Raw genomic sequence first — 15,751 nt, 5'->3', positions numbered from 1 at the left:
ATGGAAAGTGACTGTGGCATTTTAACAGCCTCACAGCCTAAGTTCATAACCACGTGCTTATTCTGAAACTGCAGAAGTTGTTCTCTTAGAGCACGAGTCGGGACACACGCCAGGCTCTGACATTCTTCCACTTCCCTTCGCCCTTTACCAGTCAGCCATTCTAACTTTCACTGGAATAATGACACTTCCCTTTCCAACTCAGAATAACTGGCTTCCATAACACCCTCTAGAGCAAAATTACATACAGCAATGGATAGTTAAGAGGGTACACTGAGAGACCCCAAACATCTGATAAAACCACCATTACCTCAACCACTTGCAGAAGCCAGTTTCCCAAAAAGAAACAGAAGGCGTGTCTCCTCCCACCCCACCCCCAACCTGAGGCTGTGACACAGAGCCTCCGGGCACATGTTGCTCCATTCCTTAGGAACAGGAAAGGAACAACCTTACTAGTGACTGCTCCCCAGGGCCGAACAGGCCAAACAACAGTGCCACACGTTTGTGAAATTCAGCCACTAACAACTTTACATACATGAGTCAATATTCTTAAACCTGACCAGGCCCAAAGAAATGTGAAGCAACCAAAGAGCAAAAGTTCTAGACCCCATCACAGGGAAAGGAAGAACAAAACGGCAAGCAAAAATAGGGTGTCAGCAAGTGAAGCCCCAAGTAGCCATCAAGGTGTGGGGGCGGAACAAGCAGAGTCTATGACCCATTGGGCTCAGGCTTGAGCTTTCGCATTTACCATTCAATGGAAGATCTGAGTAATGCCCTAGAGAAAAACTGTTCATTTGAGGTGCACTCTGCTGAAAAGGGTGAGGCTGTGGAAGGGAGCAGGATGGACTTACTGGAATTTCTGGACAGCTGAGCGTCACTGCTGGACTTTATGACCTTGTAGCTGGCAGGAACATCGGATGTTGTTGACTGGGAGCGTTCTGGTTTCACCCTCAGCTTGCTGTGGTTTTCTAGGACTTGGGCTGCGGTCGCCAGAGCAACTTTTGAGTTTAGAGTTTGGAAAGAAGGGGAGGAAAAGTCCTCTTCCTCATCATCACCAATGTCCCAAGCATCACTGGTATTCCGGGCAAACTCATGGAAACTGGAGGCCTTCTTATTCTTCAAAGGAACTGCGTTGACTTTTGACCGTTCTTTGATGAAGCTTTAAGAAAGGAGACATCATTACCAGGGAATGATCTGACACTTCTGACCACCTTCACTGGCTTAATATGAACAGTATGACAAACTAGTTGATATATAATCTTTACCTTCTACAAATAAAAACAGCTGTATCCATTCCTCATCTAGAGGCATCTAGACCAGCATTATACTGCAGAGACTGAAGGAGCAGAGACAAAAATGCTCACCAAATATCCCATGTGCTCCCCTATACTTCCCAGCCCCCCACCCCCGCCCCGTATTTAGACAAGGCTAGAAGACTAGTTCTGGCCAATAAGCTGAGGAGAGAAGTGAGGAAATCACTCCAAAGCCAAAGCAGACAAGCACAGGGATGGGTTCTCTCTCTATAATCTTTCTTCTATTGTGGTAACTGGCCAGGCGCCTCCCTCACCTGGGAAGCAGAGTGACTGCGTAGGGTAGAGCCTGCCCTCCACTCCCACTCAACTCCACTCTGGACATGTAGCATGAGAAAGGAATAAATGAACCTTTGTTGTGACAATCCACTGAGATTCCAGAGTTAATCTGCTACGGTAACATAACCTAAACTATTCCTTAGAGTAGGACATGAACTCCTGGCAGAACCAGAAATAATTTTAGGCAGCCCATATGTAGCATGAAACATCAAGTTCCAGAATGAATGAGATGTTCCTTTTTCATTCTGTTAAAGTCCTTCAGCTAGCCTAAAGGAGACAGTCTCAGTATGGTGTTACTCTGTCTTTAAGACTATTTTTTAAAAAGAGAGGACAGCCTCAGATCAACATGTTTGCAAGCAACATCAGCTGGTTTAGAATTTTCTTAATAAGAGAGTTTTGTTTTTTTCACTGTGTTTACTTTTAAGGTTACTTCTTCTATTTTTGGCAAATGATAATTAGCTTTCCACTTCTAATTTACAGAAGTGATGAGGTTTACTTTAAAATATCAATGTGGGGGCGCCTGGGTGGCGCAGTCGGTTAAGCGTTCGACTTCAGCCAGGTCACGATCTCGTGGTCTGTGAGTTCGAGCCCCGCGTCAGGCTCTGGGCTGATGGCTCAGAGCCTGGAGCCTGCTTCCGATTCTGTGTCTCCCTCTCTCTCTGCCCCTCCCCCGTTCATGCTCTGTCTCTCTCTGTCCCAAAAATAAATAAACGTTGAAAAAAAAAATTAAAATATCAATGTGGAATTATGAAAAGAGTCTAAATGTCCATCATCTGATGAATGGATAAAGAAATTGTGGTTTATATACACAATGGAATACTATGTGGCAATGAGAAAGAATGAAATATGGCCTTTTGTAGCAACGTGGATGGAACTGGAGAGTGCTATGCTAAGAGAAATAAGGCATACAGAGAGAGACAGATACCATATGTTTTCACTCTTATGTGGATCCTGAGAAACTTAACAGAAGACCATGGGGGAGGGGAAGGAAAAAAAATGGTTAGAGAGGGAGGGAGCCAAACCATAAGAGACTGTTAAAAACTGAGAACAATATGAGGGTTGATGGGAGGTGGGAGGGAGGGGAGGGTGGGTGATGGGTATTGAGGAGGGCACCTGTTGGGATGAGCACTGGGTGTTGTATGGAAACCAATTTGACAATAAATTTCATATTAAGAAAAAAAAAAATATATATATATATACATATCAATGTGGGTCACCTGGCTGGATCAGTCGATAGAGCATGTGAATCTTGACCTCAGGGTTGTGAGTTCAAGCTCCACATTGGGTGTCGCAATTACTTAAAAATAAAATCTTAAATACACACACACACACACACACACACACAAATCTAATTGAGGTTTTTAAGAGGTTATTTTTAAAAAATGCATTCAGTAAAATAACAGAACAGACTTTGGCAAAAAAACATGAAGACGGTACATGACGACAGTTTGGGAAAACTAGATTGACTCACTGAGGAAAGAGAGCTTAGTCCTAGGAGTCATGCGAATCATTCCTACTTTCCTGACCTTTTCCTCTTTAGGTCTCCCCTTTAACATCTGTGGGCCCTTATTCTGGATCCTGGGGACTACGAGGTTGGGACATTTCTAACTCAGTCTTGTCTAACATCCCTCAAATCCCAAACCTTGTGTACATTTACACCTGGAGCCTGAATGCACTGGAGTAAAGACATCACTTGGGAATGCAAGCTGGTGCAGCCACTCTGGAAAACAGTATGGGGGTTCCTCAAAAAACTAAAAATAGAACTACCCTACCACCCAGCAATTGCACTACTAGACATTTATCCAAGGGATACGGGTGTGCTGTTTCAAAGGGACACATGCACCCCCATGTTTATAGCAGCACTATCAACAATAGCCCAAGTATGGAAAGAGCCCAAATGTCCAGCGATGGATGAATGGATAAAGAAAACGTGGTATATATACATATACTAGGGAGTATGCCTCAGCAATCAAAAAGAATGAAATCTTGCCACTTGCAACTATGTGGATGCAACTGAAGGGTATGATGCTAAGTGAAATTAGTCAGAGAAAGACAAATATGATATGACTTCACTCATATAAGGACTTTAAGAGACAAAACAAATGAACATAAGGGAAGGGAAAGAAAAATAATATAAAAACAGGGTGGGGGGGCGCCTGGATGGCTTGGTCGGTTAAGCGTCCAACTCCGGCTCAGGTCATGATCTCACGGTCCGTGAGTTCGAGCCCCGCGTCGGGCTCTGTGCTGACAGCTCAGAGCCTGGAGCCTGTTTCCAATTCTGTGTCTCCCTCTCTCTCTGCCCCTCCCCTGTTCATGCTCTGTCTCTCTCTGTCTCAAAAATAAACAAACGTTAAAAAAAAAATTAAAAAAAGGGAGGGGGACAAAGCATAAGAGACTCATAAATATGGAGAACAAACAGAGGGTTACTGGAGGGGTTGTGGGAGGGGGGATGGGCTAAATGGGTAAGGAGCACTAAGGAATCTACTCCTGAAATCATTGTTGCACTATATGCTAACTAATTTGAATGTAAATTAAAAAATAATTAAGTATTATGTGGGAAAAAAAAAAGACATCACTAATTGCCTCCCTGTTTCCTCCAGCAAAGCACAGTGATACTAGAGGGGAAACCAGGTTCTGCCAGAAGAGCTGAATTTCCCCATTTCCAGGAGCTGTTTCTTCCCTTTGGGTAGAGGTGGGTGGTCTAACAACCCATCTCATCTCCCTCGATGAGTCCAATGCTTATCCTAAAAGATAATTGTTATTAACACTGATAAATACAGTCTGGGAGCTCATACAGCTCAGCTCATCAATATGTCCTTACTATTAGCATCAGAAAAGGAGTAAGATTTTAACTGAGGCATTGCTTTCAAAGCTGGTCTTACACAGAGTAAAGGAAGAGAAGACATCACACAAAATACAAGGGAGAAAACTAGATTACAAGATGTAGCAGTTCAAGTGTGATAGAAACAAAATACCATTTTCTACCGGCCAAGTTAGCAAAGATCTAAACAGCATTCTCTTCAGTGTTGCCAAGGGTGCAGTGGGACCGCCATCTAATGGTGCAGGTGAGGGTGTATGTTGTACAGCCTTCTGGAAAACAATCTGGCAACATACATACCATAAGCCCGAAAATGGTTTATAATTTCTGACCCTAACAAAATAACCAGAGGGTCAAAGGATCTAAGACAGTTTATCATCGTGTTATTTTGGTTAAAAACTGAAAACAGCATAAACATCTAGAAATTGGAATGATGAAATTTGTTCAGCCACCAGATGAAATGTTATAATGCCACTGAAAAGCACATCTTACAGGCTATTAAGTAACACTAGAAAACGATCTCAATAAAGTGAAAACTGGAGCCAAAAAATATATATTTTTATAATCTCTATATTAAAAAAAAAGTATATGCATAGAAAAGACCACAAAGAAAATACATCAAAATGTTAACAGTGCTTATCGCTAGGCTGTGGAATTATAGGGGATATTTCATTTTATTTCTATAGGTCTCTGAATTATTTGTGTCTTCTACAGTGAGCATATTATTAACCAGTGGATAAGGTTGTTGGCTTTCATCAATCCCCAAAGTAAGGGTACTTATAAACTTACTAAACAAACGATCAGAAACGAGCAAGAGCTCAAATCAAAGAAAATAAAACTGGGACAACACATTGTGAATATCTGCTGTCAAAAATCCATCCACGAGCCAGAAGAGGCAAAGTACTCGTTTGTGGACCTGCTGAGGCTGCAGGTTCTGGACCCATCACTATGACTGTTTCTCTTTTGTAAAGGGGGATGTAGAAAGGGACCCTCAGAGGGTCCACTGTCAAGAACAAATAGGCAGATGTGTAAGAAAGCTCTGCCACCAATAAAATACTGCATACAAGTTCGTGGTTACTGTCGTTTTCCTCTTTGGAGGCTATGTGTACCTCAAGATTGCACACAATGAACCCAATTGATTGATATGGAGTACCACCGTGTTTTTCTGGTTGATGTTTCCTAAATACTCTCTCTCTCTCTCTTTTTTTTTTTTTAAAGTAGGCTCCACACCCAACATGGGGCTTGAACTCACGACCCAGTAATCAAGAGTCACATGCTCTACCAACTAAGTCAGCCAGGCGCCCCTCTTAAATACTCTCTTGATATTTTTAAGATTTTTAAAATAAGCCATCAAATCAAGAAGCTAAATTTTTTTTTATTTTTTTTATTTAAAAAAATTTTTTTTCACATTTATTTATTTTTGAGACAGAGAGAGACAGAGCATGAACGGGGGAGGGTCAGAGAGAGGGAGACACAGAATCTGAAGCAGGCTCCAGGCTCTGAGAGGTCAGCACAGAGCCTGACGCGGGGCTCGAACTGACAGACTGTGAGATCATGACCCGAGCTGAAGTCGGACGCTCAACTGACTGAGCCATCCAGGCGCCCCAAGAAGCTAAATTTTAACTCAGGCCAAAGAAGTGACTGGATGCTGATAGTTTAACACTGGGTGAAGCACACATATATATACCCTGCACCGGATGGAAACATTGCACCAAGAGATGGGACATGCTAAGACTCAGGCTCTAACACATCTGTACAAACAAAGGAGGTAAATCAGCCGAGTGGTGGGTACATGAGGATTTGTTATATTTTTCTTTACATCTTTTTAAGCATTCAAGTATTTCATTATATTTTTTGAAGGAGATGAAGATTCAATATAAGTCAACTATTGAGATTAAGAATTGGAACCACTCAGGTGAAGACTTCTGCAAATAGAAACTGGAAGGACATACTCCAACACACTGAAGAAGAAAGAAAGGAGGAAAGGCTGTCATTCCCTGTGACAGGAAGACAAGAGACTCAAAGCAGACCATCTTGAGGCCACTGGAAATTATTTTAGAGATGCCTATTCCACAAAACCCAGAACGCAACCAACCAGTCAAAAAAAGTCAGCTCCGTCTTCTGGAAAGAGGCCTTCATGGAGGAAGGGGTTGGTACCACCAGGAGGGGTAGGAGTGTGAGGACTGAGGGTTGGTGAGAACCAGTTACAGAATGAAAGAGGCAGGTCAGAGTGAAAAGGTTCCTGGGTTGCCACTGAGAGGAAACAAGAAAATCTACAGACCAGCAACAACGGTGGGATGATTTAAAGTTGAAGCATTTCCATGCTTATTCATTTTGTTCTCTCCAAAGGAGAGAATATAAATTTATACATACGTTAAAGCGTGAATGTATTCGCTATTTACTAGGTGCCAGGTTCTATGCTAATATTTATATATACCCATTTTCTGATCAATGCTCATTCATAAGGCTATAAGGTACTATTACTTTTTGAGGTATTATTATTATTATTATTATTATTATTCCTATTTGCAGATCAGGAAACTGAGGCTTACTGAGGTCATGAGCAGGCAGCAAAGTCTGGGCTCAAATCTAGGTCTACCTGACCTAACGGCCTGCATATACTCTTTAACTAATCTACCTAGAAAAGGAGGTCTAGTAAGATCTGCAGCCCAGGAAGAGGAGTTGCCAGGCAAACGGAGCACATACCACCACAGCCGTAGTGCCCCCGCGTGTGCACAGCTGACAGCCCTAACTCTCTAGCCTTGTGCCAATCGTCTCCTGTCTACACAGAACGGGCTGTGTGCGTCGGTAGCCGGAATGGGAAGAGGCTGAATTCAGGAATATGGCCCCTGGAGGAGACACACCGCTCTTCTCTTTTGACATCAGGAGGCCCAGTGAAAAAACCAATCCAGGTGATCCCAGCTGGGGGTACCTCTGGTTTATAGGCTGCCTCATTTTAACATGGCCCCAACTAATCGATAGCCAACCTGAGGTATCCTAACAACCACAGTGTGGCTTGAAGTTCAGCCAAGATTGTTCAAACTGATCTGTGTCAGACTTACAACCAAACTGGCCTGTCACAGACACCTCCATCGCACCTCCTTACGACCGAATGCCAAATTATAGCTTCAAAAGCACTTTCACAGAGACCTCTTAATTCTCCCAGTAACTCTCACCTGAGTCTTATTACTTCTATTTCACGGATGAGGAGACTCAGAGAGGTTAAGTAATTTGCCCAAGACCATGGAGCTAGAAAGTGGGGAAGAAAAAGAGATTCAAGGAGTGCGCACGACCCTAAAACTCCTGAAAACGTAATTAAGTGGCACATTTGAGAGAAATCAGTTGTTTGGTGAGTGGTAACTTGTTGAATGCTGACACGAGCCCCAAAGGAGGTTTTGAACAAGAGTGGCTACAGGTTCTACTGGTTAGGAAACAAAAGATCAATCATTCTGTAATCTGATTGAGGCTACACCGTTTTACTGACATGGTTGCTCGCTTAACAGAAACAGTACACAAATTTACTCAGAAAAATAATGTCTGACACTGGTGAGGGGTGTGAAACAAGCGGGGAATTCGGTGACATTCAAATAAATCCAGTCATCCCGATAACTAGTGTGGCTGCGTGTGAACCAGCTTTGTAACGCGCAAGCAGGATCGTACTTTAGTGCAATTCAGAAAACAATAAATTTAGAGGCTTGTCATACCATCAAGTGGCCAATGGGGCCACTCTGCAGTAAGGCTAGCTTCATCCGAGCTGTAAAAATTATTGCTGGCAATATTATCAGTAATGGTAATAATTTGGCAAATTGAAGTCAGTATATACAGACAGGGAACAATGCACTGTGCTCATGCAGTTTAGATGATTGAAGACCCAGTGTAAAGGCTTCTGCTGTGATGGGGCTTAACCACACGGTAATTAATGGCAGTCTGAAGTGGAATGATAATCACACAGAGGAGAAAGTAATAAAAATGTCCCAACAAAGGTACTAAAATAAGGGCGATAAATGTTTTATAGTAACAATCTGGAACTGTAAAATGGTCCAGTGCAGACCTAGAGGTTGTCGCATGTTGCAGAGTGCTAACAAACCACCACGTGCATGAAAAGAGGCGGCAATTTATTCAGTGACAATTCTATTCCTCCCAAATTGCAGAGCTAAGCGATTACTTCTATTGAAAGTATGATTGCAGGGGCGCCTGGGTGGCCCAGTCGGTTGAGTGTCCAACTCTTGATTTCAGCTCAGGTCATGATCCCAGGGCTGTGGGATTGAGCCCTGCATCAGGCTCCACGCTGAACGTGGAGCCTGCTTGGGATATTCTCTCTCTCTCCCTCTGCCCTCTCCCCTAGCTCTCACTCTCTCTAAAACAAAATTTTAAAAATAAATAAAAGGAGAACGATATTTAAGTAAGATACACGAAGAAAAAATTAAACCTATAAAAAAAAGAGAAAATAAAGTTGATTCCAACTCTCCTGAATGATCAGTGAAAACTTTTGTGGTTTTATGTAACTAATAGTTGGGAAAACAAAAGTATATAAAATTTGTCTTGGCAGTTTGGGATATGGGAATGTTCCTCAAGACCTGTCCTCAATACAGAGTCAGGGAAAATGCACTCGATAACAGATGCAGACAAGGTGTGGTGACTCTGACATGAACATAAAATAGGACAGTACCCTCGACTGCCTTATGCATGGGTGGACTGACTGATTTCTGTGTTAGCCACGTATTCATCAAAGGCAATTATAAAACTGGCTGGAATGGATCTACCAATCAACAAATCCTGGCTGTGAAGAGAACTGGCTACAAGGAACAGAATCCTCAACCTCTGGGAGCACCTCGGTGGCTCAGTTGGTTGGGCTTCCAACTTAGGCTCAGGTCATGATCTTGCAGTTCGTGAGTTTGAGCCCCATGTCCGGCTCTGTGCTGACACCTCAGAGTCTGGAGCCTGCTTCAGATTCTGTGTCTCCCTCTCTCTCTGCTTCTCCCTGGCTTGTGCTCTCTCTCTCTCTCTCTCAAAAATAAATAAAAACATTAAAAAAAAAAAAAAAAAAGAATCCTCAACCTCTGACGCTTAAATTGTAAAGACCCATGATGCCAAGGCACTACTTGGCAGGTGTCTGAGGGTCTCTTACCCGTTCCCTCAGTTTACAAGTTACCTGCTACAGCTTTCAGCATCTATTTTCACACCACCACATTCAAAAGCAGGAAAGGTGAGTAGAGACGAAAAGAGGCTCTCTTCACAAAATGATCTCTCTCTGATCGAACAGGAACATCTTTCCAGGTACCCTCCCTCAGGAGACTTTTACATCTCATGGGCCAGACCAATGACATAAGCCCACTGCAGGCCAGTCACTGTGATTACCAAAAGATTATTATAAAAGGCTTAAACTAATACAGATACCTGCTCAAGAGCTGAATAAAATTATGGTTCTTGAGCAAGGAAGAGGCAGGGGCAGGGAAGACTGTTAGTTAAGTAGTGCCTGCTGTATCGACCGACAGACCAGATAGTCTGCTATTGGTAAAACCAGGAAAGAGTATCCATTCTACTTAATGTGAACGCCACACAATTGTCACAGAAAACATGCTCCCCTATGAAGAGCAAGGTACAAACTAAGAAGCACTAAAGTAAAGCTCACTGTCTAAGTGCACGCAATGATTTCATTCCTTCAACCCATAAATGTTTACTAAGTGCCTAGTACGCGCTGCGTGCTCTTCTAGGTACTAAGGGTACAGCGGTGAATAAAGCAAAATCCCTGCCCTCAAAGAGCTTATACTGTGGCTTCTGGTGTAAAAACTGTGCATTACAGAAAAGAATAGCAGTCGCGCTTCCAAAGTGATTCAGAAGACCATACCTTCCACATACCGGCCAAATTGCCATCTTTTTGCAATGAGTTGGTAGAATTACAGAAAGTTCACCACATATTCAGCTAAGTTATTATTTTTTTTTAATATTAAAATGCTGGGGTGATTAGGTGACTCAACTTAGTGAGTCAACTAAGCATTTGACTCCTGATTTCGGCTCAGGTCATGATCTCGCGGTTTGTGAGATCAAGCCCTGCGCTGAGCTCTGTGCTGACAGTGCAGTGCCTGCTTGGGATTCTCTCTCTCTCTCACTCACTCTGCCCCGACCCCTGCTTGCGTGCACACACATGCACTCTCTCCCTCAAAATAAACATTAAAAAAAACTTTAAATATTAAAACATTGATAATGTACATCTGTTATGGCATTTTTGTAGGTATTCAAAATACTTTAATATACATTATCTTTACTCCTTCCTTTACTCCTTTCCTTAAGGAAAGAAAGGGTAGATATTATTACACGGGCCCCAGAAAGATGACAACTTAGGTCTCCTGTACCTCTCAAATCATTCGGCTTTCACCACAAACCACAGCTTTCCTGGAAATAAGTCTGAAGATGAAGCGTGCCCAGAGACAGAGCCCAAAATTCTTAGAAAATCTGAGAAGATGATGCATCTCTTCATTTAAATTCACTGTGGCTGATTGATGGCCCATGAGAGAAAGGAGCGATGAAGTGATAATTGGGGGTATGAATACACACGCACACATCTTGGATTTGACCAGGGTTTCTATTGTGTTCGAAAATAACTTATTAGAATTTTACTAGAGAAATAACCTCCAGGGAGCTTTTAACTCTACTGTATGGCTAGATTTCTTTGAGGCTGGAGAAAGAGGACCTGAAGAATGCCAGCCCTACAGTTATATTCTATTCGCCCCAGTCCTCATAGTATAAGTGAAGACAAGATGGCAGACCTATATATATTCAGAAGCAATGAACCCCAGAAAGGAGGCTCCTACAAGAAGAAGGTCATCAGTCATCCAATTTGGAGACGATATTTAACCAATAAAGACCCTTCCATCAGAACAAAGGGTCCAACACCAAACCCTGCATATACCAGCTTCCAATGCAGGAAAATAAATCTCTGGTGTGAGTTAATTTCCCATTTAATAACAGATCATTTAGAGGTAAGAAGATTGCTCATCTCTTGATCCAAAATAGAGCAGGGGAGAAGCTAGAAAAGATCAAAGTAGAAACTGTCATTTCAACAAAGTAGGGGAAGGTTTGAGACTTTTAAAAGAAGTACATGCATGAAAGGAAAACTATCTTGACTTACTTTTTGGTGAGCCGAGGGTCCAGAGGGGGGTGTTGTGCTCCGTACACAGGCTGGATGCTGGAACCAAGAAAAAAAGAAAGAAGAAAATTGTCAGGAAGCTAAATATGTCAGGTAAGTATCATCTGCATCACAAAATTGGAAGGGACTTTGGGAAACAGGTCTCCTCCAAGACAACCACATCCAAGCCTTTCAGCCTGGGGGCACCTGGCTGGCTCAGTTGGCAGAGTGTGTGATTCTTGATCTCGGGGTCATGAGTTCAAGCCGGACGTTGGGTGTACAGATTAAATAAACATAAAAAAAAATTAAGTCTCTGGAGAATGTTCATTTTCCACTGGGGCTTCAGCACCTTATATACCTGACAGACTGGAAGTCCTATCGGTAAAGACGACAGCACAGAAAGATAACAGGCTTTTGAGCTGGAGACAGCATGGTTTGAACCAGAACTCGCATTCTGGCATCCGCCACCTCTGTAAACTTGCGCAAAATTACTGGACCACTTTGAACCAGTTTTCTCATCTGTAAAATGAGAGGATCACCTACCCCAAAAGATCACCTGGGCTAAACAACAGTGAAGCAACACTAGGTACCAAGAGAAGGGTGACCCAAGTGACTCACTGATGGCTGGTGGGCGCATAAAGTGATACAACCCACTTCAAAAAAATAGGTTGGCAATATCCAGGAGGAACGAAATATGCATACCCTAAAGCCTAGCATATTCTTCTCAAATCTGTATCTTAATAGTAATACATACATATGTGTATCAGAAGACATATATAAGACTATTCATAGCATTATAGTTCCTTTTAGCCTAAAACTAGAAATAACCCAAGTGTCCAATAGAAAATAAACTGTAATGTGTTCGTATAATAGAATATTATATAGCAACATAAACATACAAAATGGGGCACACAAGTAATAATGTGCATGAGTCTTCCAAATGTGCTGAGCAAAACAAGCAAAAAATAAAAGGGTAAATATTGTTCTATTTATATACACTTCAAAAACAGCAAAAAGGATTTATATATTTAGGGATGCATCCACAGCAATAACCCCATAAAGGAAGGAGGGATTAACACAAAAGGATGTGGTTACTTCAGAGGGAAGGAGAGAGTTGTGGTCGAGAACAGATCCAGGGGCTTCTGACCTGCTCACTTCTGGGGTGTTCACTTTGTGATTATTCGTCAAGTTATCATACCACACAACTGTTTTATGGAATAGGTCACAATAAAAAAGAGTGACTTGAGGGGCCAGGTGCTTGGGTGGCTCAGTTAGTTGAGAGACCAACTCCTGGTTTCAACCCAGGTCATGACCTCACGTTTCGTAGGGTTGAGCCCCACATTGGGCTTTGTGCTGATGGTGCAGAGCCTGCTTGGGATTCTCTCTCACTCCTCTCTCTCTGCCCCTCCCCCACTCACACTCACTCTTGAAATAAACATTAAAAGAGTGACTTGAGAATAATTATATGTCCAGCCAAACTGTTGTTCAAATACAAAGGTGACAGAAAAACATGTTGCAAGATGCAAGAATCCAGGAACTATATGGTTTCCTTGACTCCTTCCTGAAGAAACTACTAGAAGAAAAACTTCAATGAACAATGAGATAGAGAAACTACAGTGAAAGGACTCGTGTAAAGAATTTAATGAATTTAGCCTTAAGACTAAGTCTTAAATTTGAGGCTTCATGATTAGAGAAGAGAATGTAAAAACAATGTAAGTGGCATAGGTTAAAATGGAACAGAGGATAGAGTGGACAAATAAGGATGTTGGCTGGGGCACCTGGGCAGCTCAGTCGGTGAAACGTCCAACCCTGGCTCAGGTCATGATGTCACGGTTTGTGAGTCTGAGCCCCGCGTCAGGCTCTGTGCTGACAGCTCAGAGCCTGGAGCCTCCTTCAGAATCTGTGTCTCCCTCCTCTCTGCCCCCACCCCCCAGCTCACATTCTGTCTCTCTCAAAAAATAAATATACATTAAAAAATTTTTTTTTAAAAAGTATGTTGGTTTCTTCATCTTTCACGGACAAGGCTCAAAAGATATTTAAAGGTGATAGCTCAAGTCATAGAGGCATAAGTATGTTTTAGGATAGGAGATAAAACTGAAAAAAATAGGGGCACCTGGGTGGCTCAGTTGGTTCGGTACCTGACTCTTAGTTTCGGCTCAGGCCATGATCTCACAGTTTGTGAGTTCAGGCCCCACACTGGGCTCTGTGCTAACAGCACAGAGCCTGCTTGGGATTCTCTCTCCTCCTTTCTCTGTCCTTCCTTTGCTCTCATGCTCTCTCTCTCCCGCTCTCAAAAATAAATACATAAATTTAAAAAAAAAAACTTTAATTGAGGGGTGCCTGGGTGGCTCAGTTGGTCAGATGTCAGACTTTGGCTCAGGTCATGATCTTGCAGTTTGTGGGTTCGAGCCCCGCATCAGGCTCTGTGCTGACAGCTCAGAGCCCGGAGCCTGCTTCAGATTCTGTGTTTCCTCCCTCTCTGCCCCTCCCCTGCTCATGCCCAGTTTCTCTCTCTCTCTCTCTCTCTCTCTCTCTCTCACACACACACACACACACAAACATTTTAAAAACTTTAAAAAAAAACTTTGAGAAAAATAATATAATCAAGTAAAAGCAGATGAGGAAAGGGCAAGAAATACAACTACCAATTTCATCATTGATCATGGTAGGCGGTCAATAGATGTCTCAAGAAATACAGTATAGAGTTATAAATGCAATCACTAGAATAAAAACACAAACTTTCCCAATTATCAGAATATACACATGCACACCCTCTCCCAAAGCAAGTAGCCCTTACAGTGAAAGATTTTTTTTAAGAAAACATTAAAAACAGAGCTACAATAAAATATATCAGTCATTCCAGCAAATATAAAAGGGCCGAACTTACCTATTAAAAGAAAATTATTATTAAGAGGGGACTGATTAAATAAATGATGGTACATCTGTTAAAAAGAATGGGGCAATTCTATACCCATTGGCATGAAACAAACTCTAAAACATCAATTAAATGTTTTAATTAAAAACATACGCAGGGGCACGCTGCTGTCCGTGTCCCCCCCTCTCTCTGCCCCCTCCCACTTGTGCTCTGTCAAAAATAAACAAAACATTAAAAAAAAAAAAGATGCAGAACTGGATGCATAACATGCCATCATTTCTGTGGAAAACCTTTAAAACAAAACAAATCCGCATACTTCTCTATGATTAGAGATCTCTGAGAGAATACACACGACACCAGCAGCAGGGGTTTGGAAGAGGAACTGGAGAACCCGGCAGCAGAGAGGCTGAGTTTTTACTACAAACTTTCTGAATTGGTATCATGGACACGTATCACCTTTTTAGGAAATAAATGAAGCAATCTTAAGAGAGTTGGGAGGTTTAAATGAGTCAACGTGTAAAAATCCCTTTAGCACAATTCCTGGCAGGTAGTAATACTAGCAGGTAATGAGGTAGATTTGCAAACATCCAGAATGCCACCTGGCACATGCTCATTGCCCAAGAAATGTTGGCTTTCTTCCTCCCTCCCATTTTGGTAATTTATTCCTTACCAACATTTAGAAAGTAGAACAAGTTTACCAACTACCTTGTTTGACATAACCAGTGTGATCCCAAAGTTGCTTTTAAATAAAAATGCAGCCAATTCAATCATTTTCATATTGATTTCTACTAAGATTCCAGCGGGAATGTTCTTATGTACAATCTTTATGGATATAGCTCTGACCTTTTTAGCTATTAAGAATCTCTAACTCCCCAAACTTTTCTGAAAGGTTATTCAGTAATTTGTAAACAAACCATTACCTATACTACTATAGAGATACAAATACAATTTTAACATGTTTACAGAGATTCCTAGGCAGAGAAAAAGGAGAAAGAAAATAAGAGGGATCAAAGAATAACAGGAAAGTCTGGCATACAGAGAGAAGGCTGACACAAAACAAAAATGAAAACATAAGCAAAAAAGCCAAAAGGCATAGATCAATGGAACAGACTAGAACACCCAGAAATAAACCCACAACTATATGGTCAATTAATCTTCAACAAAGCAGGAAAGTATATCCAATGGGAAAAGGACTGTCTCTTCAACAAATGGTGTTGGGAAAACTGGACACCAATGTGCAAAAGAAAGAAACTAGACCACTTTCTTACACCATATACAAAAATAAACTCAAAATGGATTAAAGACCTAAATGTGAGACCTGAAACCAAAAAATCCTAGAAGAGAAC

General features: G+C 41.9%; 1 protein-coding gene across 3 annotated transcripts in view; it reads right to left on the bottom strand.

Moving 5' to 3' along the window:
* TBC1D22B (TBC1 domain family member 22B) overlaps positions 1 to 15,751 on the bottom strand; it is an 82,150-nt gene that overhangs the window by 52,782 nt on the left and 13,617 nt on the right. For all 3 annotated transcript variants that reach the window (XM_045498032.1, XM_045498034.1, XM_045498033.1), the window contains exons 2-3: positions 11,534 to 11,590; positions 849 to 1,156 (exon numbers count right to left, since the gene is read on the bottom strand). In XM_045498032.1, the coding sequence (XP_045353988.1) occupies positions 849 to 1,156; positions 11,534 to 11,590 (365 nt within the window). The remainder of the gene's footprint in view (positions 1 to 848; positions 1,157 to 11,533; positions 11,591 to 15,751) is intronic.

The sequence above is a fragment of the Leopardus geoffroyi genome, chromosome B2 (genome assembly GCF_018350155.1).
Source record: "Leopardus geoffroyi isolate Oge1 chromosome B2, O.geoffroyi_Oge1_pat1.0, whole genome shotgun sequence".
Classification (NCBI taxonomy): Eukaryota; Metazoa; Chordata; class Mammalia; order Carnivora; family Felidae; genus Leopardus; species Leopardus geoffroyi.
The sequence above is the reverse complement of the archived record's forward strand: the minus strand, read 5'-3'. Positions and strand labels throughout refer to the sequence as shown.